A 26,979-nucleotide genomic window follows, 5' to 3' on the forward strand; every position below is an offset into this window, starting at 1 on the left:
CATCTGATCCTGGAGTCTCTGGATTGAGTCTTCCATCAGGCTTCCCGCAGGGAGCCTGCTTCTCCCTCTGTGTCTCTGCCTCTCTCTCTCTCTCTCTCTGTACCTCTCATGAATAAATAAAATCTTAAAAAAAAAAAAAAAAGAAACAAGGTTTTCTTGCTTCTGCATCAGTAAGAGAGAATGGAAAATTAGAGGGTATATGGAACTATGTCAGATATCTGAAATTTACATTTATTCAAGTGGAATTTTCTTTGTACTTTTCACCTTTTCAGTATTGCTTGTTGTGGAAAAGTCCTATACAGATAAAATCCAGTACACGTTTTTCTGAAAAATTAAGCACCAAATCAACCTTGGTAAATTCAGTCATGTGTCTCAGTGAATAATTGTAGAGTGTTTCTCTTTGTTTCATTGCCTCTTCAATTGACAGTGGAACTTACTTTCATTAAAAAAATTTTAAAAAAATCATACAAAATTTTTCCCTTTTTTTCTCTGCCCTTCTTTCATACAAAAATTTTAATGCAAATGCATTTTAAAAAATAGATCTGGGCAGCCCGGGTAGCTCAGCGGTTTGGCGCCTGCCTTCGGCCCAGAGTGTGATCCTGGAGACCCAGGATCGAGTCCCACATCAGGCTCCCTGCGTGGAGCCTGCTTCTCCCTCTGCCTGTGTCTGTGCCTCTCTCTTTCTCTGTGTCTCTCTCATGAATAAATAAAGAAAATCTTTAAAAAAAAATAGATCTATAGTTTTTTAAAATTAGGCTTTCTTAATAAGAACATTTTTTTTTTACTTTTTTTAAAATTTTTATTTATTTATTTATGATAGTCACACACAGAGAGGCAGAGACACAGGCAGAGGGAGAAACAGGCTCCATGCACCGGGAGCCTGACGTGGGATTCGATCCCGGGTCTCCAGGATCGCGCCCTGGGCCAAAGGCAGGCACCCAACCGCTGCGCCACCCAGGGATCCCAAGAACATATTTTTAAAGTTTGACACAGTGGAATTAAGAACCTAGGAAATTGGTGTCTGGTTAGTTTATTTGCTGACTGAAATAATTTCCTTGAAGTCTAGGATTTTATATTTATTTATTTATTAAAGATTTTATTTATTTATTCATGAGAGGCACAGAGAGAGAGAGAGAGAGAGAGAGAGAGAGAGAGAGGCAGAGACCTAGGCAGAGGAAGAAGCAGGCTCCATGCAGGGAGCCCGATGTGGGACTTGATCCTGGGTCTCCAGGATCACGCCCTGAGCCGAAGGCAGATGTCAACCGCTGAGCCACCCAGGCGCCCCAGAAGTTCAGGATTTTAAAATTCAGATGCACAGCTCTATTTATTTATAAAGTGTAATTTGTATAGCTTTGGATTTTAATTCAAGTAAGTTCCTTAAGTGATGATGACTAAAAGATAAATTAAAGGTTGGGCTATACAACATTTCCTTTGTAATGTCTGCGATGAGCATTTATACCAATGTTTGTCTATAATTCAAAATCAAATATTAAAATGAAATTCTATTTTGTGTTTTATCTCTATTTTAGAAGGCCTTTTTGATCTTAGAATATATGACATACATATAATGTATGTATATATAAATATATATTCTATATAGGAGATAAAATTGTAATATTTGGATTATATTTTTAGCCATCTGCCCTTATCTTGTAATATTTAATTGGCTTAAATGAAGTAAATTTGCTTTTTATATATATTCATATTTTTTATTAACCAAAGGTCAGAGATAACTGGATTATTTCTTACCTAGCGTGTCCATGAATGTTGACATGTTCTAAAAATACACAGATCTAGTCAGAATGAGTTAAGGCTCATAGAACTGATATTAGGTAGACAGTGAACAGTGTCTATCACACATAATCATTTCACTAGCCAGGGAAAAAAATGGTTGAAGTTAGCACTTATTTGTGATTAGCACCTCTACTGGCCAGACCAGCATCAACTCTTGAGAGCCTAGGAATTGAAAAGAACAACTTTAGCCAAATAAAGGATATCCATCAAAACTCCGCATTATACTTAATGGGGAAATGTTAGAAGCATAGCCTTTAAACTTAGAAACATGATGCAGAATTTGTAGCCAAAAAAATAAAAAAAAATAATAAATGTAAGAAATGAAAAGAAGAAAGCTTTTTTTTTAACTTAAGATGATTATGTGGAAAGTTTAAGAAAAATCTATATGCAAACTACCAGCACTGTTGTGTTGGTGGATGTAAGATAACTTTAAAAAGATAAATCTTGCTTCTGTACCTTAACAAAAATATTTAGACAGTGTGATTGATTTTAAAAAGATTTCCAGTCACAAGAGCAACAAAATTACATTACTTGGGGATACATCTAATAAAAGATACATAAGAACTTTATGGAGAAAGTTACAAACTTTATTAATGAACTTAAATCTAAGTAAATAGATGAGTAGAAGGATGCCTATGTGGCTTAGTGGTTGAGCGTCTGCCTTTAGCTCAGGGCATGATCCCAGGGTCTGGGGATCAAGTCCCACATTGGGCTCCCTGTGAGGAGCCTGCTTCTCCTTCTGCCTAGGTCTCTGCCTCTCTCTCTGTGTCTCTCATGAATAAATAAGATCTTAAAAAAATAGATGAGTAGACACAATCGCCTGGAGATGTCAAATATTTTCAGTATGTATCTGTTAGTGCAATATAATTTCAAACCAAATTCAAGTTTGTCTTGCAGACCTTGGCAAGTTGATTCTGAAATTTATATGGAAAGGTAAAAGGTCAAGATTATTTAAGAGGAAAAATGAAGGGGGGAATTAATTTAATTAGTTTGTAAAGCTAAAGTAATTAGAACAGAAATAGATCAAGAAGACACATGACAGAGTTCAAGAATGACTGATTTTGTAGGGACTCTGTATATGACAGAGATGGTATAACAAATCAGTGGAAAAAGAATGAATTATTTGGTAATCAGTGCTGGGTTAGCATATTGAAATTTTAAAAAAAGAAGTTGAGTTCCTAATTCACATATACACAATGAATTCATTAGATTAAAATCCTAAAATTGAAAATCAAAATTTTATAATTTTATTTTATTTATTTATTTTTTAAAAAGATTTTATTTATTCATGAGAGGCACAGAGAGAGAGAGAGAAGGAGAGAGAGGCAGAGACACAGGCAGGGGGAGAAGCAGGCTCTGTGCAGGGAGCCCAATGTGGGACTCGATCCCGGGTCTCCAGGATCACAACCTGGGCCGAAGGTGGCGCTAAACCGCTGAGCCACCCGGGCTGCCCAAAATTTTATAATCTAAAAGAAAATATGTGATACTATCTTTATTACGTGCACAAGGAAGGGATTTTTATTTTTTAAGATTCTATTTATTTGAGAGAGAGAGAGAGAACAAGCAGGAGGAACTGCAGAGAAGCAGGCCCTCTGCTGAACAGGGAGCCCAAAGCAATGCAGGGCTCGATCCCAGGACTCTGGGTCATGACCTGAGCCAAAGGCAGATGCTTAACTGATTGAGCTACCCAGGTGCCTCAGGAAGGAATTTTTAAATAAGACCTAAAAATATTAACTATTAAAGATTATTATTAAATAAAAAATAAATTTTAAAATTTGCTAAAATGGTAAGGACCTTTTCTTGCTTATTGATTACTGTTCATCTGACCTCTCTCATCTTAAGCTCTACAAAGGCAGGAACCTTACTTATATCCCTAGTGCATAGAACCACACCTGAGTGAGTGTGACTTAAAAGCTGTTTATACTTGTGTCCAGTTGAAGCCTCAAGCTCCCTGGGACACTGGAGACATTTGTCCTCTCATTTGCTCTGTTTAGTTGGTGGAAAAGTTTGAGGAGCACTTCTAATCAGGTGACTCTTGAAACCACTTGTTAGCCACATCTGGGAAACGAAGAAGGAAATTCTATGTTTTATTCATAGTTCCAAATAAAATCTGTGTACTTCTTCATTGACTCACTGTACTCTTGGAATTTCCCGGAAGTTTTGAGGAGACAGTGTCCAGTAAGACATGGTTTCTGCCAGCATGAGGCTTAGAGTCATGTCATGGAAAAGGAGGTAAGCAAATCAGTGATTATTGCATAATAGGATGAAGAAGGTATACCTTGGGAACAAAGAGGACAGAACATTCTAAAGCATTCTAAAGTTTATATTACAAGTAAAATGCTGCTACATTTAAATATGCTTATGAGAAAATATTTGGAGGGCATTTATTAAAAGCAAGAGTTTAAAGAAAAATAAATTCATTGGGTAAAAAAAGACTATTGCTCTAAACCCCTTAAGGGCAGATATATTTGTCTTATTCCCTGTTGTATCCTTAGAGCTTGGTATCTAGAATGTGGAAGTACTTAAGAAAAATTTGTTGACTGAATCAGTAGAATGAGAAATATGAAATTGTTTGCTCATTTTCCTTTCATTTTTTTCCTTAGTTTTTATTTATTTTTTTGACAGAGAGTACAAGAAGTGGGAGAGGCAGAGGGAGAATCGGACTCCCTGCTGATCAAGGACCCCCCGACATGGGGCTGGATCCCAAGACCCTGGGATCATGACCTGAGGTGAAGGTAGACGCTTAACCAATGGAGCCACCCAGGTGCCTCATGCGTCCTTTCATTTTTAATAGTCCCCTAAGTCTTATGTATGGTATGCTTGCCTTTCTCTGATTTAGCTAATGCACCATCATAAGGCTAGTCTTCGTCTGATATCACTTTCATAATGTGACACCTCTGTTTAAAAATTCTTCTGGGGCAGTCCAGGTGGCTCAGTGGTTTAGCGCCGCCTTTGGCCCAGGGTGTGATCCTAGAGATCTGGGATCGAGTCCCACTTCAGGCTCCCTGCATGGAGCCTGCGTCTCCCTCTACCTGTGTCTCTGCCTCTCTGCCTCTCTGTCTCTCTGTCTCTCTGTCTCTCTCTCTCTCTCTCTCTCTCTCTGTGCCTCTCATGAATAAATAAATAAAATCTTTAAAAAAAATTCTTCTGGCAGGAGTGACTGGGTGGCTCAGTTAGTAAGTGTTGGACTCTTGGTTTTGGCTCAGATTAGGATATTAGGGTCCTGGGATCGAGCCCTGAGTGGGGCTCCAGCTGAACAGAGAGTTTGCTTGTCTCCCTCTCCCTCTGCCCCTCACTCTACTTTCTCTCTCTCTGGAATAAATAAATAAATAAATCTTAAAAAAAAAAAATCTTCCAGGGGATCCCTGTTTCTTACAGAAAGTGTAGACTTCTAAGTCTTGTGTTCAGGGTTCTCCATGTTTGGTCTCATCAAATCTATCATACTGTATGTCCATCTTTTCCAAAACATAACACTATCTCTATAGATAGAGAGTCTTCTTATCTTCTTATAGTCCCTTAAATGTCACGTCCTCATTCCCGCTTCCATTCATACTGGCTCACACATCTGGAATGTACTTGTTTCTGCTCTTCAGTGAAACAGATCATGGTCAAAATGTTAATAAGAGACACAGCCCCATCAGGTGATTCCAGCCCTTTATGATCTTTCTTTCCTAATAGAAGATGTGTGGATAATAATCAAATAATGTTGAAAAAAACTTTGAAGAGATTATATGAGGAAAATTTGGAAGAGAGACCGAAGGTAGTCACTAATTTATTTCTGTCATCAAGAGCCACCAAAATCCATTTGAAAATATTCACAGTTGTCTCACATCCATCCTTAATATGGAAATGTTAGGTCCAAACTCCCATGATTTCCATTTTACTGAAACTTTCCTCTCCAACATTACCACTAACTCTCTTTTGTAAGATTTTGTATCTTTTATAACAACACTAGGTATTTTTTATTATGAAAGCAATTAATGAAATAAAAATCTGTGGGAAATAGATATAGGATTAAGGAAAAAATAAAAATCCCCAGGACTTTTACTACTCTTAGTATTTGGAACATAGAAACTCTTCCTTAAAAATATCTACTTTGACAGTTATTAGGTTGGATGTCAGAGTAAAAGCTCCTCAGTTCTTTTTTTTTCCCCCCCTCAATTCTGCTTACTAGAAGCTTATGATGTCAGCACTGGGCTCAGTAATGTCTTGCCTACTATTCTGTTAGGTAGTTTAAGCATGTTCATTGGATATGTAATTAGTTTGATGTAATTTAAAGATACTATTAACCCCCTTAAGGCCTAAAAGAATAAAAACTCTGTGTTAAAATTCTTAGTAAAAAAAAAGCCAAATAATTACGATAGAATGATAGAGACTATTTAAAAATTAGAAAGTATGAGAAAATGATAAATGTGAAAGCAATATTTAATATATTCATGATGCAATAGGAATAATAGTGACTGTTCAATTGATGATAAGGAGATAAGGAAAAGTATATATGTCTAAAGTTTATTTAACTAGATAGAACACTAATTAACATGATGCTAATTCTGGAAAAGATAAGAAATATTTCAGACTTCAAAACTGAGCATAGTGCAAGTGCTGCTGATATAATTTCTGTTATAATCCACACATTTCACATAATCATCTTTATATATACAGAAAAGGCACATAATGAAAAGTATTTGACAAAATTCATCTATTTGAGATTTTTAGAATTTTTTAATTAGAAAGGAATAGGTAAATACTTATGTAAGCATCTGACTTAATAGTATAATATTAAAACAGTAGAAGTACTCCCATTAAAGAACAAGATAAGGTTACCTACTATCATGACTGTGTTATTTAGCATTGTTTTTAAGTATCATCCAATGTAATTTGATAACATAAATACATGCTATGCATGTTATTGAAAAGGAAGAGGCAAAATAAGCATATTTTAACCTGGAAATCAAGAAAATCAAATATATTATTAGAAACAAAAGATTTTAACTAGATGACTGGTTATTAAAAGGAGCTTGGAAGTCATCACTCTGTTGTAACAAATAAAAAGAACAAGTTGAAAGTCAACAATGCTTCTTAGATCCATCAGAGAATTAATTAAGGTCATGGGACAAATGGCTGCCTTCCAAATTGGACAGACAGGTAGAGCAGAAACTTACAAGTAAAAGCCTTCTCAGGAACCAGTATGGGGTATCAAAACAGGAACTGTAATTGATGAGTTGCTGGATGCTCAATGTGGACAAGTCTGAGAGCTAACTCCAGGGAACCCCACTTCTAGGAGTTCTTCATACTTTTGTGAGTTTTACCAACAAAAATGCTACCAAGTTACCACACAGAGGTAAGAGAAAAATCTCTTTTGCTTTCTGGCAGAGGGGAGGGAAAAACAGCCAGTTTGAAATATGTCCAAAGCATTCTGTTCTTTTTGATAAGGCCTACCCTTGAGAGAAACTGTTTTACTAACCTATCCTACCTGGTTTTGTCAGAGCTTGCCTGACCTGGGAGAAGGGAAATTCTTAACTCCAGTCTCCTCTAGTCTTCTACCTGGAGGAAGAGAAATAGAAATACAAACTCTAGTACTCTAGCCATCCTTTCCTACCTCAGAGCTGGAGACTACGAAGCACTTTTGGGTGTTACAGCCCAGGGGTACAAGCTCATTAAAAGATTGAGGACTGTATGTAGGACTTAGTCATAGGACTGTAGAATACCTCCCCTCCCACCTCCATACCTCACTACCACATCACTCAAGGTTTGCTTATTTCAGTTCTTTTTACCTACTACATCATGTCCAGCTTTCAACAAAAAACTACAGGGCATACTAAAAGCCAAGTTTGATATATAAGAATTAACAGCTTTCTATTATGAAGATACTTAAAAATATTTTAAGTATACTTATATACTTAAGTATATATACTTAAGGGAGGGAAATATCCTATTTATAATAACAATTAAAAATATGAAATATCCAAGAATAAACTTAAGATACATGCAGAGGTTTTATGAAGAAACTCTAAAATTCTGCTGAATAATATAAAAGAAGACTTAAATAAATGGAAAAGCATATCTTGTTTGATAGAAATGGTCAATATTGTTTAGGTTGTAATTCTTCTATAGATAGTCTGGTTAAAACTTGACACGTCAATGCTAAAATTTGTAATGACAAAAGTCTGGAAATAATAGAAATGTTTTTGGGGGGCTGATAATTTATATGTTTATAATTGAATACTATGCAGTCTTTGGAAAGAAGAGGTAGGTCTCCACGTGTGAATATGAAAATATGTTCAAGACAGTTAAAAAAAAAACAAATGTTGAACAGTGTGTATAAGTTCTCATTTGTTGGGAATTGTGGAAGGAGGAGTAAAAGAAACTGGATACACAAGCAGGTATATTACTTAGAGGCAGGTAGAATGGAAACAAGGAGACATGTTTGGAGGCTCTTTGAATAGTTCCAAATAAAAATTGATAAAGGCCATGTACAGGGTAATGACAAATGCGAAGTAAAGGACAAATTTGAAAACATACTTATGTGGATGTAATGTGTTAAAGCTACCTGAGTGTTGCAGATTGGGGGGAGAGAGGAGTCAAAGATAATGGCCCCTGATTTCAATCTTGGTGACAGTTTTTGGTTCACTTCTTTTTGGACTGCCTCTCTTTGTACACTTCCCTGTCCTTTTTTTCTCAGCCAAAAGAAAGGCCTTAATGTGTCCTGCAGCCCTTGCTCACTCCCTGGCTCCCTTCTCCTTCCTTCCTTATGATTTTTCCCCCTCCTTATAGCTTCAGCCATTGTTTGTTTATGGATGACTTCCACTTGTCACCTCTGGTCCTGATCTCTTTCACAGCTTCCCATCCCTCATGTCATTTGCTTGCTATATAGTTGCACAAGGATGCTATCATGTCATGATCATAAGCTTAGTACAGTTATACAGTTCAAGTTCAGCTGCTGTTGCAAGGTATATGTCCCCTTGGAAAAGTTGCTTAACTTCTATAGGGGTCAGTTACCCCATTCATAAATGGGAATAGCACTACTAATGCTTCTCTTGCAGGGATATTATAAGCAATAAATGAATAATGATTTTCTAAAAGCAGAGCATTAACTAGGCCAGTTCATGATGATTTTTTCCTTGGTGTGGGGTGAAATGAAAGTAATTGAGATAATATTTCATCTGTCTACCTATCTACTTCTATTTCATTTTTGACAGATATTCTGTTATGGGCCATCTTTTATCAAGGAAGGACTCTTCTGTATCACAAGAATACATCCTCCTAACCTTTGGGTTTTAAAGATCTTTTTTCTGTTATATAATGATGTTCCTAATAGGTAGTAGTCATTATTGTAGTTCTATTTTAATGGTCTCACTTATAAGAAAATACAAAGTCCACAGCCCTGATTTCCCGTCTCCCACCCGCACAATTTCTCTTCTTTGCATCTTGTATTAGCGTGGTGCAGTTGTTACAATTGATAAACCAATACTGATACATTAATATTAATTAAAATCCATAGTTTACATAAGGGCTCACTCTTTATGTTGTACATTCTGTGGGACGAATGCATAATGACATGTTTCCATCATTACTGTATCGTGTGTAGCAGTTTCACTGCCTTAAAAATCCTCTGTGCTCCACGTTTGTCTCTCCTTCCCTTTCACTGAACCCCTGACAACCACTCATCTGTTGACTGTCTACATAGATTTGCTTTTTCCAGAATGTCATATGGTTGGAATCATCTAATACAAAGCCAGATTGGCTTCTTCCACTTAATGGCGGCGTATCTTTAAGGATCCTCTGTTTCAAAAAAAAAAAAAAAAAAAAAAAAAAGGATCCTCTGTTTCTTTTTTTTTTTTTGTCTTGATAACTCACTTCTTATTGCTGAATAATATTCCTTTGTATAGATGTACCACCGTTTGTTTATCTATTCCTTGTCTGAAAGACTGGTTGCTTCCAAGTTTTTCCCAGTTAAGAACAGCTTGCATTTAAAATTCTTCAAGATTAAATTGGGAAATTTTTCTTAATATTAGGTCTATTCATTCCTTGGGCTGCTGTAACAGAGTGTTGCAAATTGAGTGGCTTAGAACACAGGAATTTATTTTCTCACAGTTCTGGAGTGTGATATTGTGATATAAAAAGAAATATATATTTTGGGCTTCACTTTTGGCTCCTGGCCAGAGCTCTTAAAACCTTGTAATTTACTAAGTAATAAGATCCATAGGATGATCTTTTGATAAAATATTTGTTTTTGGTTTCTGACTCATGACATAGTTCCCAGAGTGATAAAAGTGAAAGGAACATCTTTTGTTGTAACACACACCTTTCAACCATCCCTGAGTTTATGTTAACGAGGTGATGTTTGGAAAGCCTCTAAAGGTGGGGGCCTGGTTGTCACGGGAACACCCTTGTGACTAGAAGTTTGGAACTTCCAGCTCCACTCTCTTTAGTAAAGGGAGAAGGGCTAGAGGTTGAATTTATTAATGGACAATGATTGAATCAATCATGTCTAAGGAATGAAGCCTCCATAAAAACATCCTAACTGAAAGGGTTCGGAGAGCTTCTGGACTAGTAAATACTTGGAGGTGCTGGGAGAGTGATGTGCCTGCCCAGAGAGGGCATGGAAATTCCATACGCCCTCTTACCTTGTACCTTGCCCTTGAGGCTCTTCAGATGGCTGTTTCTGAGTTGTATCCTTTGTAATAAACTAGTAAATGTAGATAAAGTGTTGCCCTGAATTTTGTGAGCCATTCTAGCAAATTATTGAACCTGAGAGGGGAGTGATGGGAATTTGACTTCTGGATGGTTGGTCAGATGTACAGGTGACCGCCTTGGACTTAAGATTGGTGCCTGAAGTAGGGTTCAGACATGTGGTCTGTGCTACTTGTGGGTATTAGTGTGATAATTGAATTGTAGGACCCCCAGCTAGTGTCTGCTGAGGATTGAAGAATTGTTTCCTATGGAAAAACTCACCATATTCAGTATCAGAAGGTTGAAAATAGAATATAGAAAACTATTTTTTTTTAGGGGGGTTAGAATCATAGATTGGTTTATACTTCTTCCCTTGCTGCTGGTGAAGGCCAATAATGCTTGGCGTTTTTTGGTTTGTAGATTCATCACTCCAATCTCCACCTCTGTCTTCACATAACATTCGCCTTATACCTCTGTGTCTTCACAGGATCCTGTCTGTATAAGGATATCAGTTATATCAGATTATGGGCCACTCGACTCTAGCATCTCCTCATCTTAACTAATTACATCCACAAGGACCCTATTTCCAAATAAGGTCACATTTCCAGATACCTGTTAGTCAGGACTTTAACCTATCTTTATTGGGGGAAGGAGGACAGAATTCAACTTATAGCATGAAGTGATGCTTTCCAGACTTCCTCTTTAGATACTTCTATTTTGTTGTTGAATTATTAATGGTGATGTAATGTTATTCGACCTTTAGTAGTTGTGGTTTCAACTGAAAACCAAATTGTCTTTGGCTGTGTCATAATAAAAAAGGGCTTCTCTGTACTCAAATTTGTACTTTTAAAGATATAACCAATAAGATTTATCCCAGATGCCAGTTTGTGGCTCTACCCTGTTCAGAGTTTTGTTTGTATGGCTCATTTTGCCTCCTTTGTGGTTTGTCAGTCAAGTTGTATAAAAAATAAAGTAAAATTGATGTTAACAGTTTTTTTACTAGAATTATTCAATGAAATATGAGTACTTAATTTTTTACTTCACAGTTTTAGCATATAAAGAAACTGTGGAGGATAGTTTATAACTTCTACAGGCTCATTTTTCCCTTTCAGTTGATTAAAATATAGTGTTTTGCAGATTTCCAAATATTCTTTCCTATGTTTCTATCATCTGACATTCCATGTGAAAACTGACCTATAAATTTGCTCATACCCAGATCATCGTTATAGACAAGTTTTCTGAATTTCCTTTATAGTAATTTCCTGATCGGAGAGAAAGAAACAGAGAGGGCGAGAGAGGGAGGTAGCTTAAAGTCACATGGAAAGTTACTGAGCAGTTTGAAAATAGTTTGATTAAGAGAATGTGGAAGAAAATGGGAACATTTTTTATTGGGGAGAGAGCAAAACTGAATTATGTTTTAGGAATAAAAGAATTATAAATTTCAGTCTGTGTGGCAGTTTTTTTTTTTTCCACCAGTAAGATTTTAATATGATGAGTAGACTTTTCTTGATAATAAGAAATGCTATCGAAGAGCAGACCTTATTCCATCTTATCTATTGATACAGCCAAGTTCCTGAGACAGGCAGGGACATCATGTATCTGTATCATATTTTATGTATTCCAGAAGATTTCTCTCCTCCTCTTGTATCTGAGAGTCATATGACTTTTTCTACACTAAAGATATTTCCTGTTAATGCAGAAAAACCTAATGAATCAGTCTGAGTTTGCTGCCTTCATTCTTCAGACCCCTTTTTAGTAGGGTAGGCCTTGGTATTTTTGAGTTCTCTTGCTTTGCTGCATCTGTATTTCTTCTTCCTTTACTGAAATACCTGAAATGCAATTTTCTCAGAAGTCATCAAGTGTTACTCAAATGATTGCTTGTATTTGTTTCATAAGCTTAGGGTCAAATCCAACCGCTTCTTCCAACAGTTATCAAATATTCTTCTTTATTACTGCTACTACAGAGTAATCCAGAATTTTGATATTTCTTAGATTATTATAATTTCATCTTTATCATATTTAGTTTTGTGCACTTCCTTAACTCTGACATTTACCTGTATTGGGGTCTCCAATGATTTTCCTTACATGACTGTTCAAGTTTAAAATATTTATTTATTTATTTATTTATTTATTTATTTATTTATTTATTTATTATTTTTTAAAATTTTTATTTATTTATGATAGTCACGCACACACAGAGAGAGAGAGAGAGAGAGAGAGGAAGAGACATAGGCAGAGGGAGAAGCAGGCTCCATGCACCGGGAGCCCGACGTGGGATTCGATCCCAGGTCTCCAGGATCGCGCCCTGGGCCAAAGGCAGGCGCTAAACCACTGCGCCACCCAGGGATCCCACTGCGCCACCCAGGGATCCCTAAAATCTTTATTCCTCCCTCCTCTGCCCACCTAATATCTTATTACAAAAATCCCCAAATACATTATTGAGTTGTAGGAGTTCTTTATGTATTTTAGATATTAATCCCTTATCAGATTTGCAAATATTTTCTCCCATTCAGTAGGTTGTCTTTTCATTTTGTTGCTGGCTTCCTTTGCTGTGCAGAACCTTTTTAGTTTGGTATAGTTCCACTTGTTTACTTCTGCTTTTGATGTCAAATCCAAATACCATTGCCAAGACCAATATCAAGGAGCTTACCCTCTTTGTTTTCATCTAGGAATGCTATGGTTTCAGGTGTTACGTTAAACTTTAATCTATTTTGAGTTGATTTTTGTGTGTGGTGTAAGGTAGGGGTCCAGTTTCACTCTTTTGCACATACCTGTGCAGATTTCCTAGCACCATTTATTGAAGGGACTCTGCTTTCTCCATTGTATATTCTTGACAATTTTGTTGTAATTAATTGACCATACATGTGTGGGTTTATCTCTGTGTTCTGTATTCTGTACCACTGATCTTCATGTCTGTTTTTATGCCAGTACCATACTATTTTGATTACTGCTGCTTTATAATATGGTTTGAAATCAAGAAGTGTGATCCCTCTAGCTTTGTTCTTTTTTAAGATTGCTTTGGTTATTTGGGATCTTTTGTAGTTCTATGTAAATTCTGGGATTTTTTTTGTTCTCTTTCTATGAATGCCATTGGGATTTTGATAGAGATTGTATTGAACCTTTTATGTTTTTAATGCCACAGTTCTTTTTTAATATTGTGTATTTATAAAGAAATTATACTGGCTATAGTTATTTTTAATATTCATTTCCTTTAACTTTTATAATATAGTTAAGTGTTTAACATACCACCTATCACAGAATCAGTTTTCTGAATCTGATAATATTTTTACCTTTACCAGTGAGATGTATATTTTCATATGTTTTTATGTTTCTATATCTTTTCATTTCAGCTCAAAGAAGTCCTTTCAGCACTTTTTTTCAAGGCAGATCTAGTGGTGATGAATTCCTTTAGCATTTGTTTTTCTGGGAAAGGGTTAGTGCTTCTTCGTTTCTGAAGGATTCCTTTGTAGACTGCAGAGTGAGGAGGGCATGGGTTTGGTACTTGGTCTGGTGAGGGTTCCTGTTGCTTAGATGAGGGCATCTTTGGTTGAGGTTTTTCCAGGGATTCATGGGTGGGGTTCCTATTGGAGTACAGATGATGCTCTGAAATTCTTATCTGTCTCTTTTCTGAATTCCTCCTTTACCCCCTGTCATGGGGCTCTTGTTTTAAACTTTGGGTGCTGAGGAAGAGAGATGGATTTCTTTAGCAGTGTCCCTTGCTGGGGAAGCTGGGCACTAACTCACTGCTTTACCCTTTCTTCCATGGGAGAGATCCCCAACCTGCTTTTTCTCTGAGCTGTAGAACCTTGTGGGGGAGGGGTGATACTGGCAAAGTTTCTCTTACCTACTCTCATATGTCCAAACTTTTTTTTTTTCCATCTTCCAGTGAAATGCTGGAACTTCTCTAGAAATCTGAACTTCTATAAAGGCTTTCTCATCCACAGGAATCTGCCTAAGTTAGTGTTTTCCAGATGCCGCAGCCAAGAAGGTTTGGAGTCCGTTCACAGGCTCCTGCTGTTTCCATAGCCTGTCCCAGGTTCTGTCTGCTTGTTACCTGCTGTATAAGTGGCTGAGACTCCTCCTAGGTCCCTTGATCCCATAGTTCCCATGGAAGCACTTTTGTTTGTGGAGAGGTGCCAAATTTTAGATGTGAAAGGGCAACAAAAATGACGCCATTTTAGGGTGCCATGATGTTGACACCACTCTCTTTGCTCCTTAGAATAGTAAGAAGCTTGTTATTTTTTTTAAATTTTATTTATTTATTCATGAGAGGCAGAGACACAGGCAGAGGCAGAAGCAGGCTCCATGCAGGGAGCCTGACATGGGACTCGATCCAGGGTCCCCAGGATCATGCCCTGGGCTGGAAGGCAGCGCTAAACCGCTGAGCCACCCGGGCTGCCCGATGCTTGTTATTTTGTAGCTAAATTTTCAGGGATGAGAAAGATTGATGACATGCAGTCTCAGATATTAAACCCTGTCTATTTTAGAGCAGAGGAACAAAGTGCCATGTGGAAAGAGAGTAAAAATTTACACTGATGCTGCGAAGTAAGTATTCTGTTTTTGTTTTTGTTTTTGTTTTTTAGTATTTTTTACATTTTGATAGCACCTTGCAAATCCTTTATGATGCAGTTATCTCATTTCATATTCACTAACTGTAAGGTAGATGTTATTTGATATTAAATGATGAAACTAAGATTCAGAGAGGTTAGTATGGTGGCGGTAAATGGTTTTTTTGGGGGGAGCAGAAAGGTAGTTGAGATGTAAAACTTAAGTCTTTGCTATACATCACAGATTTCTTATATCTAAGTTTTAATGTTGATTTCCCCTTTTCAGCTTAATTATTGCCTCAGTTAATTTTTTTTTAAAAGGACATGTGGGTTATATTTTTGGTGACTTGGCATATGTAAAGAGTAACTTCCTCTTACCATCATCCATATCAGGGAGGTTACAGCATTTTCTTTCAAAGATCTGCTAACATTTGTTACTGTTTTCTAGAGTATCATTTTACAGATAAGTTGAAGCTGGCCTGATCTTGCTTTTACATGCAACTTCCGCCAGACCTCTCTCTTTTGGCCTGTATTGTATTGTCATGGGTTGTCTTTTAACATTTATAGTTAAAAAAATATGCTACAATTCACCTAGGCATATTTCTGTCCATTGATTTTTGGGGAGGGGTGGTAGAGGAAGAGGGAGAGAGAGAACCTTAGGCAGGCTCCGCACTCAGCCTGATGCAGGGCTTGTTCTTACAATCTTGAGATAACCCGAGTTAAAATCAAGAGTTGGATGCTTAACAGACTAAGCTACCTGGGTGCTCCTCTGTTATTGATTTTTTTAAAAAAAATTTTAATTTATTTATGATAGTCACACACAGAGAGAGAGAGAGAGAGAGAGGCAGAGACACAGGCAGAGGGAGAAGCAGGCTCCTTGCACCGGGAGCCCGACGTGGGATTCGATCCTGGGTCTCCAGGATCACGCCCTGGGCCAAAGGCAGGCCCCAAACCGCTGCGCCACCCAGGGATCCCCCTGTTCATTGATTTTTATGTGGAAACTGGTAAACTGTTTTGGTCAACAAATTTAGAAAATCTTTATTCATTTCAAAAATATGTTCTTCAGTTGTATCTTGGATTATTGCTCCTATTCTGTTTTAATGTTTTTTCTTTCAGGAAATGGGAGTTCTTGTATTGGTTTTTTATCATCTTCCCTTATGTTTTTTATCTCTATTTTTTCCTATAAAGTCTTAGAGCAGTCTTCATTTTTGCCCTCAACATAAACGCTGTTTTCTGAATAATCAATTCAGTTATTATTTCCAACACAAATTTTATTACTACATTTTTAATTTTTGCAGTAATTCTTTATCTTACCCATTTTTTTTGACTGTCATTGTGTCTCTCCTTATGACTTCCTGTTTTTATTTCTTAAGGAATATGGTCGATTTCCTTTTGGTTATACCAAATAGCTTATAAATGTTTCTACTAATGGCTATAGAGAATTCTTTTCAGAAGACTGCTTTTTTGTTGAGCCTCAGGCTGATACCTCCTTTTCCTTGCAAATAATCCTTTTTTCTAGACTGTTTTTTTCTCTTCTATTTAAGGATAAGTTTGTTCATAATCATTGTTTGCCAACAAAGGGTCTGGATTGCCCTTGGCCCTGCTCTGTTTACTCATTTGGGTTCCTTTTTGTATCTTCAGCTCTAAAGTGAGTTGTTTATGTATATCCTCTAGTGTATGCCTAAGTGTTAAAAGTCTGCCATCTTGGACAGCTTTTCTGAGCAGATATGGGATCTTGACTAGCTTTTCTTCATTGCCTTGCTCTCTGACATTCTTGTCAGTGCAAGTATAAGAGAGTCTATGGCTCTGAACATGCACTACTTGCATGAGTTTCCCTATTTTCTCACTTTATAAAGCTTTACTTTGAAGATTATGCCTTCTGTATACTGTGTGTTTGTGCCAGAACTGCCTTCCTCTCTATCCCTGTATACAACACACATTTTCTGAGGTTGGCAGTTTTCTTCTGAGTGTAGAAATCTAGAAAGAGTGGAAGTCGTGGTGAACGACACCGTAGCAGCTACAAGGATGTATACCTGTGCAGTGTGGGAATTCCTGGGGCTTTGTCGTGACATAATCTTTGTTATTTCCAAGTCTGGTGGTAGATGAGGGCAAAGGATAAAGCATTTTAAATGATCTTTCACATATTGAATGTTTGATTTTGGTTCTTTTTGTACTGTGTTGTTATTTGTACCTTTTTAAAAAGATTTGAGAGAAAGCCTGAGAGAGAGCACAAGCAGGGAGGAGAGGGGCAGGGGGAGAGAGAGAGAGAGAGAGAGAGAGAGAGAGAGAGAAAGAGAGAAGCAGACTCCCCACTGAGCAGGAAGCCCGATGCGGGGCTCCATCCCCACTCCAGGATCGTGAACTGAGCTGAAGGCAGACACTTACCTGAGTGAGCCACCCAGGTGTCCTGTTTGTGTATTTCAATCTAATTCTGTTGTTTTCATGATTAGTAGAAAATTTTACCAGATTTTAGTCATCAGTTGTTAGTCTGAATTTCTATTATTGTGATTAATAGAAAATATTTATTAAGTTATATATTATGTGTTGACCCTGGTATAAATGCTTTAAATGTATTAACTCATTTAACAGTTTTGTGGGGCAGTAGTATTATTACCATTTTATAGAGGCATAACGAAGTTGAGCACTCTGCCCAAGAGTACTTAGCATGTACTTAGCACAGATGGGATTGGAACCCAGGAAAAGTCTATATATTTGCATATTTCAAGTTTATAACCTGCTTTTCTGCATCTTCATAGGCTCATCCTTCCTCTTTCTCTTCCTCTATCTTTTTCTCCCTCCCTCCTTTTGATCTCTTTCTTTCTTCTATGACTTCATAAAAAGCTATATCAGGAACTGGCAACTAGGTGCCATTCAAAAATATGACATTTTATGAATTTTCGAATGTGGAATATAAAAAATTATATGTATATATATTTTAGTTCTTTAGGTATTGCATTAAGATTACTTTATGAAACAATTAAACTTTTGAAAGTATGTTATAATTTATTTAGACTGCAAGTTTATTGAACAGAATTAATTTATTCTTTATAGACCTTAGTTTATTGGCCTTAGGTGAACACTGGGCTGTGGCAATGTCTAACCCTTTTATCTAATCCTCCCTAAGCACCTAACTTAAACTAAGGAATGACTTAATTATCAAAAAGAATTAAAGTCATTAGATTAGTACTGCCTAGTATGGGCATCACTAGAAATATGGCTATTGAGCACTTGAAATGTGCTAGACTGAGATATGCTATAAGTAGAAAATACACTCTGGATTTCTAAGGTGTATATGAATAAAAGAATATAAAATATATCATTAATACTTCAAAAATGAGTATGACATGTTGAAATGACAATATTTTTTACTTATTAGATTAAATAAAATATATTATTAGAATGAATTTTGCCTATTTTTCTTTGTTTAATGTGACTATATAGATAATTAAAAATTACATATATGGCTCGTGTTATATTTCTATCTGGTATTCTAAAGATATATCTCTTCTCTCAGAGTCTGGTAGCAGGAAAACAGATAAGTGGTTAGGAGTGGTGTAAGTGCCAGATAGGAGATCCTGCTTAAGAGACCTCTACCCAAGTGTGAGGGCCTCCAGAAGGTGACCTTTAAAGCAGCAGTGGTTTTTTTTCTTCCTCTTTCCCTTGTTTTGAAGACTCTAAGTCTATTTTTCGGACTGAAGGAAATAAAAGTCAAAAGTTACTTAAAACAAATCTTTGAGAATCTTTTTTCTAGTGGTCTTGTTGTTTTTTTTTTTTGTTTGTTTGTTTGTTTTTGTTTTTTTTTTTAGTCTAATGAAATGAGTCCAGGTTGAAGCAGAAGACCTGGCTGCGCAGAGACCACTGCTCTGCCCTGACCTCAAACTGGCTTAGCCTAAACCAAATTGATGCTGTGTCCTTTGCTAAGTTTGGAACAAAGGTCAGTTTGAGATCTTTTGAGTTCAGGTGTCTGGGGGACATCTGAAGGGAGGAACATTAGCATTTGGACGAATGGAACCTAGCGTCCAAAAAAAAATCTCAGCTGGCATTGTAGATTGAAGTTAGGTGAAGTCATAGATAAGGTATAAGATATCAGGAAGTGAGTAAAGCGAGATACAGACAAACCTCTGAGGAACAATAAGGTTGAGAAAAGGGAATTAAAGGTCAAATGAAAAAGAATGGTCAGGATCCCTGGGTGGCGCAGTGGTTTGGGGCCTGCCTTTGGCCCAAGGCGCGATCCTGGAGACCCGGGATCGAATCCCACGTTGGGCTCCCAGTGCATGGAGCCTGCTTCTCCCTCTGCCTGTGTCTCTGCCTCTCTCTCTCTCTGTGACTATCATAAATAAATAAAAATTTTAAAAAAATCATCTTTAAAAAAAAAAAAAAGAAAAAGAATGGTCAAGAGGGAAGAGTTTAATAGGACAGTGTGCCTTCAGAAGCAGACAAGTATAGGTAGTGTCAAATGTAGTTGAGAGATAAAAATAAAGACTGAGAAATGTTCATTTTCTTTAATAATGAGGTCATTGGGAAGAACATGGGTTCCTTGGAAGGGTTGGGTTAGATGGCAAAGCCAGATTGCAGAATGTCATGGAATTACTGGGAGCTAAAAAATTGGAGACAATGACCATTATTGTTTGGTTGTGAAAGAGGTGGGGGTGAGGAGGCTCATGGTAGTAGCTAGGGGGATGTATTTATATTTAGCATATGACAACGTGTGTGTGTGTATGTGTGTTTGTATCTTATTTGGGTTGTCAATCCATTATACATTGTATTTCTCTATCTTTACATTCTTGGAATCTAGTGTCGTGTTCAGTAACAGTTGTTGATCATGATTTTAATCTATTTAATAAGTCTTTTTCAACAAGATACTTTATCACCATCATTTCCAAATTCTCTAAACATTAAATCTACATCAGAGCTTGATTTTATCCGGGTTTGAACTAAGGCCCCTGGGCATGGCTAGATGGAAAGAACATGGGCTGTGCAGTTCCCTAACTATAATTCATATCTAGATTCTAACTTGTTAGCTGAGTGATCTTGACCAAGTTAATTGTCCCTTCTGGCTCGTTTCTCCTCATTTAGGAAATGAGGATAATAACACCTACCCTTTATAGGGCTGTTGTGGAATACATTGAGAAAACGTGTCAGGTGTTTTTATGGTACTGTACATGAAGGTAGGCACTTAGGAAATGCTGTGTAGAAAAATAGCAACTTCACATGTTGTACATGCCAATACCACAATTTTTATAATTTGATTTAAAGTTGCATCTGTGATATAATGTTATAACTTTAAATTAAAAGCAAGCATGCTCAATTGAAATTTGAGTTAAAAAACAGCCTTTGAATAAAACATGTTTCTTTTCTTGCTCCCTCCTCCCGTTTCCAATCCAGGTCCTGAGGGAATCTAACAAATTAGCAGAAATGGAAGAACCACCCTTGCTTCCAGGAGAAAATATTAAAGACATGGGTCTGTAATGGTATTTTTTGTTGAATTTCTTTCTCCTTTCTGAGTGCACAGATTATTAGTACTCTTGATGGATAGAGACCAGGTTCACTGTCCAAGATACCACCTGTCTGGCCGCGTTCATTGCTGCCAATCTTCCCAACATTTGGTGTGTCCTCTGAGCCTAGATCTACCACACCTATTGGTTATGTTTGTAATTGGACTTTAGGGAAACATGCAAATTCAAATATATTATGCTTCTTCCCTGGATTGCTTTACATTCATTCAAAGTAGGTGGCTTTTTTTTTAAACGCTGAATTTTCTTTTCTTTCCTTTTTTTTTTTTTTAATTTATTTATTCATGAGAGACACAGAGAGAGAGGCAGAGACATAGGCAGAGGGAGAAGCAGGCTCCATGCATGGAGCCTGATGTGGGACTCGATCCCGGAACTCCAGGATCACGCCCTGAGCTGAAGGCAGATGCTCAACCACTGAGCCACCCAGGCGTCCCTTTGCTGAATTTTCAAAAGAATATTTCATTGTTTTGAATGACTGAAGACTTTTTTTTTTTGAATGACTGGTTTGCCTAGATAAAACATTAAATTGTTTCTTTGTACAAGTGATTTTTCTTAAAATACATTCTTTTTGTTTCCCTTACTTTTTTCTACTCTGAATAAACTCGTGTCAATTTTTGGATGAAAATATTTCATCTCCATTGCAAAGCAAGCTGTTTGCATGTAAGTGTTTTTCTTTTGCAGCCTAAAGAACTAAGCATTAACTTATTGTATGGACTGGCAACAGACATTTAAGATATATTTTTTTTGTCTTCATGCTTTTACTTTGTTAAATCTGTGTGGTAGTCTACAAAATACCATAGCTTTGGAGGAATAAATTAGGAGAATAAAGTAAAGGGTTTCTTAACCAAAAAAAACCATCTTTTATTTTACTATCAATTTATAATGTGTGGTAGAAGAGGAGCCAGCGAGGGAAGTTGAGGAATGAAGAGAGTGTGGTACTGTGTGAACTAGAGCAAGCCAGACTGTATATTTATTTTTGTCCAGGTAGGTCCTTTACTTCTCTACTTCTGTATCTTGGATTCAGTTCTTCCTGTGCATTGAGTGACATCTCACCATTTTTGCCTATCTAAAGGTTACCTGCCATTGGGGCATAACTCACATGCCTATGTTCCTCAGACTTTTTAGGATCCTACACCTGGATGGACTTCCCTTTCATTGTATTACTTAGAGTATGTTTTTGTGCCTCTTTTTCTGTACAGATTCTATGCTCTCGTCTATTACATTTGTATAAATTTTATGTCCTTATAGATATGTATTTTCAAGGTCACTTTAGCCTATCTCACAGAAAATATGGCTTCTTCCCGTGAACTCAGTGAAAATTTGAGAGGGTTAGTAAATCTAAGCTCTTTTGGTACCACTAGGCAGTACCAGTATTGCAGAATTTAGAGGAATACCTAATATATTAAATATTCTGATTCAAAATTGATGGTATGTAAAAATGATATTTAACATAAAGCATAAGGCTAGAATGACCTAGAATATGTTAATTCCTGTAGAAAAGACATTCGATGTTTAGTTGGTCTAATGTCAATCTGCAGTTTAGTTTTTTAAGTTAGTGTTCGGAACATCACAGCATGCTTTTAAGGAAGTAACAGTCTCAGAGTATCGTGGCCTGGACATATCAGGAGAAGAGAGAGCCCCAGAGTCCAGTGTTTCAACCTTTAACACAGGAGTCAGATGGTGCTATGTTAAGCGGCTTGGCTTTGCATGGTGTGATGGAAAGAGACTTGAATTTGTCATCAGAGCAACTGCATTCAAGTCTTAATCTTAGCAGTTCCTGGTTATGAAATATTAGGCTATTTGTTATGCTTCTCTGAGCCCAGGTATTCTCATTTAAAATTTGTAGGTATAATTATAGGTCTTATATACAAGGTTTGGTATATTGAGGTTAAAGGAAGTACTCAAGGTGAAAAATACTTCATAAACTTCGAAGTGCTAGGCCATCAGAGCTGGTGGTTACTATTATCATTTGCTCTAGTATGGTTTCCGGTCAGAATGTCTCATCTGCCTGATGCAAACCCTGCTAAGCATAGACTCTCTCTTGCAGCTGCCAGCCTGAGGAGGAAGGGTAAAGGGGACAAAACAGAGCAGAGCCTAATGATTGATGATAACAGTAACAGAGATAAAACCCTTATGTATGTATAGTACTTTCAATTTTGGAAGTACTTTGATGAATATTATCAAAGGGTAAGGTGTAACAAAAACATGGGACTAACAGGGACATTTCTTGTAGTAGCATATAGAATAATGAGGTTGATTTTCCTGTGTGAGTAAGAAAACTGGCTCTGGAAAGAATCCAGAAGTGTTTTAGTAACATTTAATAAAACTTCTCTACTTGAGGTGAAAATTTATGAGAGCGAGAAAATGTATGCAAGGCAGGTTTGTGTATCTTTCCATAATAATGGGTTTATTTAATTTAATTTTATTTATATTAATAATTAATTAATTAATTAATTCATGAGAGATACAGAGAGAGAGAAAGAGGCAGAGACACAGGCAGAGGGAGAAACAGGCTCCATGCAGGGAGCCTGACATGGGACTCGATCCTGGGTCTCCAGGATCACGCCCTGGGCTGAAGGAGGCGCTAAACTGCTGAGCCACCAGGGCTGCCCGGGTTTATTTAATTTTAAAGACGTCCCTCTAAATGAAACATGCATTGGAAACAATTCAAAAAAATGTAGCTCATTCTTGAACATTCCTGAGGGAAGATTTTGAAGGTTAGAAATGTTTGTTATAAGATCAGTCTCATTTTAGCTTGCCTACAAAGTGTTCAGTCCTTTGAAGTGGTGAGTAAAAAGCAAGGTCAGGAAGTTGTAATAACTTATTAAATGTATTTTATATCCCTGGAAAGTTCTTAGCAATTTGTTCCTCCTAGTAGTGCCTTCCTCTCTGGAGTGATGAAGATACTTCTTTATTTATTCGTTTGCTGCTGTAATGACATACCAGGGATTTATGAATATCTTAAGGTGTAAAAAAGTTTGGAGTGGGCATTATGAACTCTACCATATTAAATATTATTTTGAGCTAGTGGTAGCTGAGTTATCTTGCTTAATGAATGTTTAAAAAGCATTATGCTGTGTAGATTCATCAATTCTCATTTAATAGAACAATGTTCATAGTTATTTGTCTACAAGGTTCGACATCAGTTGCTTGGTCAGGAATATAATATTCTCTTATTTTACTATTATCTTTCTAAGAAATTATAGTTTCATATACATTGCATTTCTCTGACAGTATTTTCCCTGTTAGTATAATCAAGTCAGGAGTTTCTGGTATCATATATTACAGATATATTTTTAGAGGCATGTTGACAAATCAGACTGAGCAGAAGACAACCAGCAGATTGGTGAGGTGATCTAGAAACTGTGATGACTGGTGACTGTGGCTTGAGACACTTGCAGTTATTAACCACTTTACTACTACCCTTCTACCACTACTCCAGCTTCCACAAGTGTTTTATCCAGCAGGGGTAGTGGCTAGCCTTGTCTCCTGTCTGAGGGTAGGGGCTATCTCTGCCTCTTTAGTCCTTGCCAAGTTTCTGCATGGTCACAAGCCTAGATTTGGCTTCTGAGTTCTGTTGGGACACTGATTCTGTGATATTTGAGCATAGGTTAGAACAGCAGTCAGGATTTTAGTATATTTCACTTGTGAAGAGATGAAAGTGCAGTTTTTAATAGTGCATGATATATACTAAAATGTGGACTCTTTGTTTTTGCAGCCAAAGATGTAACTTATATATGTCCATTCACTGGTGCTGTACGAGGAACTCTGACTGTCACCAATTACAGGTTATATTTTAAAAGCATGGAGCGGGTAAGACTTGTTGAATTAGATTTTTATATGTACATCTGTGTGTTGTTCGCAGTTTTGTTCATTTTTGCTCATTTTTAATTCAGGCATTTCTAATTAAGATAATTGTACAGAATCAATTGCTCAGTTTTAATAGTTTATTTCTTTCCTTCCTTTAGGATCCCCCATTTGTCCTGGATGCCTCTCTTGGTGTAATAAGTAGAGTAGAAAAAATTGGCGGTGCTTCTAGTCGAGGTGAAAATTCTTATGGACTGGAGACTGTGTGTAAGGTAAATGTTATATTTATGTGATTTTATTTGTTTTGAAAAGCTTTCTATTAAATAGAGCCTATAGGTAGAAACTGGTTTCCAAACTGTCAAATACATTTCATACTGAAATATCATTCTAGAAGACTTAACATTTAGGAGTAATAAAAGGTGATCTGTTATGAATTAGGCTTGAATTCTTTTGGACCTTGTACAAGGTACTTTGACATTGATTATTTCATGCTGAGCCTCAAAAAATCTGAAGTAGGCATGATAGACATTATTACCTTTAATTTACAAATTGGAAGCAGGGCTGAGCAGTGAAGGCATAGGACTTCATAGTGGAAGAACTGGCTCTCATATATTCATCATCACCTGTCTTTTCTATTTATAGTTCTCATAATTTTTCTGCTTCCTAAACAATGGTGTAGAAAATGTGACATTACATACCTTTCCTATTTTCTTATCTAACTCATATTCTTTTTTTCCTCATGATCAGCTCCATTTTATTTTCCTCCCTGTATTTATTATTGCCATGAATATTCTCTAACTCAGAGAATTTACCTGTTGTAAAATTTTAATTCCAATGTAGTTAATATACAGTGTTGTATTAGTTTCGGGTGGACAATATAGTGATTAAATAGTTCCATTTGTTACTCAGTTTTCATCAAGATAAATGTACTCTTAGTCCCCATCACCTATTTCCTTCATCTCCCACCCATTTCCCCTCTGGTAACCATCGATTTTCTATAGTTAAGAGTCTGTTTCCTGGTTCGTCTCTCTTTTTTTCTTTTGTTCATTTGTTTCTTAAATTGCATAGGAGTGAAATCATATGGTGTTTGTCTTTCTCTGACTGGCTTATTTTGCTTAACATTATACTACTACTACTAATTATTATTATATTCTACTAATAGTAATAATATAATAATATAGTTAGAGATAACTACATCCTTGACATTGCAAATGGTAAGAGTTCATTCTTTTTACATTTGAGTAATATACCGTTTTATGTGTGTGTATGTGTGTGTGTGTGTATATATATATATTTTTTTTTTCTTCATCTTCTTTATCCATTCATCCACTGATGGACACTTGGACTGCTTCCATAGTTTGGCTATTGCAAATAATGCTGCAATAAACATAGGGAAGCATGTATCCATTCAAATTAGTGTATTTGTATTCTTAGTGTAAATACCCAGTAATGTGATTACTGGATTGTAGGATAGTTCTATTTTTAATTTTTCGAGTAACCTCCATACTGTTTTCCACAGTGTTTGTGCCATTTTGAATTCCCATCAAGGGTGCAGGAGGGTTCCTTTTTCTCCACATCCTCACCAACACTTGTTGTTTCTTGAGTTTTTGATTTTAGCCATTCTGACAGGTGTGAGGAGATATCCCATTGGTGTTCTAATTTGATGATGTCTAACTCATATTCCTTAAATGTATTGATACTTGAAGGAAACCTAAATTTTTCATCATTCTTTTCAGTCATAGCTATTTCATACCTGGAGTCACCTCAGTAGGTCACTGTTCTCATTATGGCCTAATTAACACCCATGCACATTTTAATTCTAGTAATTCATAAGTTACTTTCTTATGATAATATTAGAAGTTTTGTGAATCTAGTAATAAAGGTAATGACTTTGTAATAGTTATTTTTATGCCTTTCTGTTATAGTCAGAAGGGCTCTTAAGAGTATTAGTAGCTGTCAACCATGTGTCGAGCACATTGTCTCCTGATCACTTTTCTGTAATCTAAGAGTAAATAGAGCATAGAATATAAGAGGACACGAGAGAGGGAGACTTTTAAATCTTGGTCATGTTAAATATAATTTCTTCCTTGAAACAAGACCATTATCAACAAACCCAAACATTTGTAGGGCCCCTGCTTTGGTACTTCTAGATAACTATAATTAATGAAGTAATTATGGATATATCTACTAGTTGTTTAAAGATATATACTGAGGGAAAAAATAAGGTATTACCTTTGGTTTCTGCCCATGTTTGTTTTAAAGTATGATAAGGCTAGCGTCCTAGTTTTGGATCAAATTTGTAATAAAATGCCCTACTTGTTCATGTACTACAGGTGCATTAGAGTACAGTGTCTCTGTATTCACTTTTACAGAATGGGATATAATAAAGCTATTTTGAATTCTGCCTTAGATTAAAACACTTAGATAAAATGAGTAGTCGTGAAATTATTCTTAATCCCCGTGTTTTCCTTTTTTTTTTTCCCCCGTGTTTTCCTTAGCATATACATATGCTAGGAGATGTTTGACGAACTTAGACGTGGAGAGTAATTCTGTCAGTCTAGTAGCAAGAGTCTTAGGAAGAGCCAATGAAAATGAGCCCTGGGAAGGGATGTGAAGTAGGAAAGTTAGGACCGGGCATGATGGAA

General features: G+C 36.6%; 1 protein-coding gene across 13 annotated transcripts in view; it reads left to right on the forward strand.

Moving 5' to 3' along the window:
* MTMR2 (myotubularin related protein 2) overlaps window positions 1–26,979 on the forward strand; it is a 121,531-nt gene that overhangs the window by 52,538 nt on the left and 42,014 nt on the right. For 5 of the 13 annotated variants that reach the window (XM_025419200.3, XM_025419198.3, XM_025419199.3 and 2 more), the window contains 3 exons: window positions 20,400–20,475; window positions 24,246–24,340; window positions 24,496–24,606. In XM_025419200.3, the coding sequence (XP_025274985.1) occupies window positions 20,430–20,475; window positions 24,246–24,340; window positions 24,496–24,606 (252 nt within the window). In that variant the 5' untranslated portion in view covers window positions 20,400–20,429. Of the gene's footprint in view, window positions 1–4,419; window positions 4,559–10,214; window positions 10,348–14,954; window positions 15,013–18,820; window positions 18,949–20,399; window positions 20,486–21,173; window positions 21,188–24,245; window positions 24,341–24,495; window positions 24,607–26,979 lie in introns of those variants that run through there. The other 8 variants (XM_049098785.1, XM_025419204.3, XM_025419205.3 and 5 more) reach the window with 8 other exon arrangements.

Source organism: Canis lupus, chromosome 21 (assembly GCF_003254725.2).
Source record: "Canis lupus dingo isolate Sandy chromosome 21, ASM325472v2, whole genome shotgun sequence".
In the NCBI taxonomy this organism is placed as follows: Eukaryota; Metazoa; Chordata; class Mammalia; order Carnivora; family Canidae; genus Canis; species Canis lupus.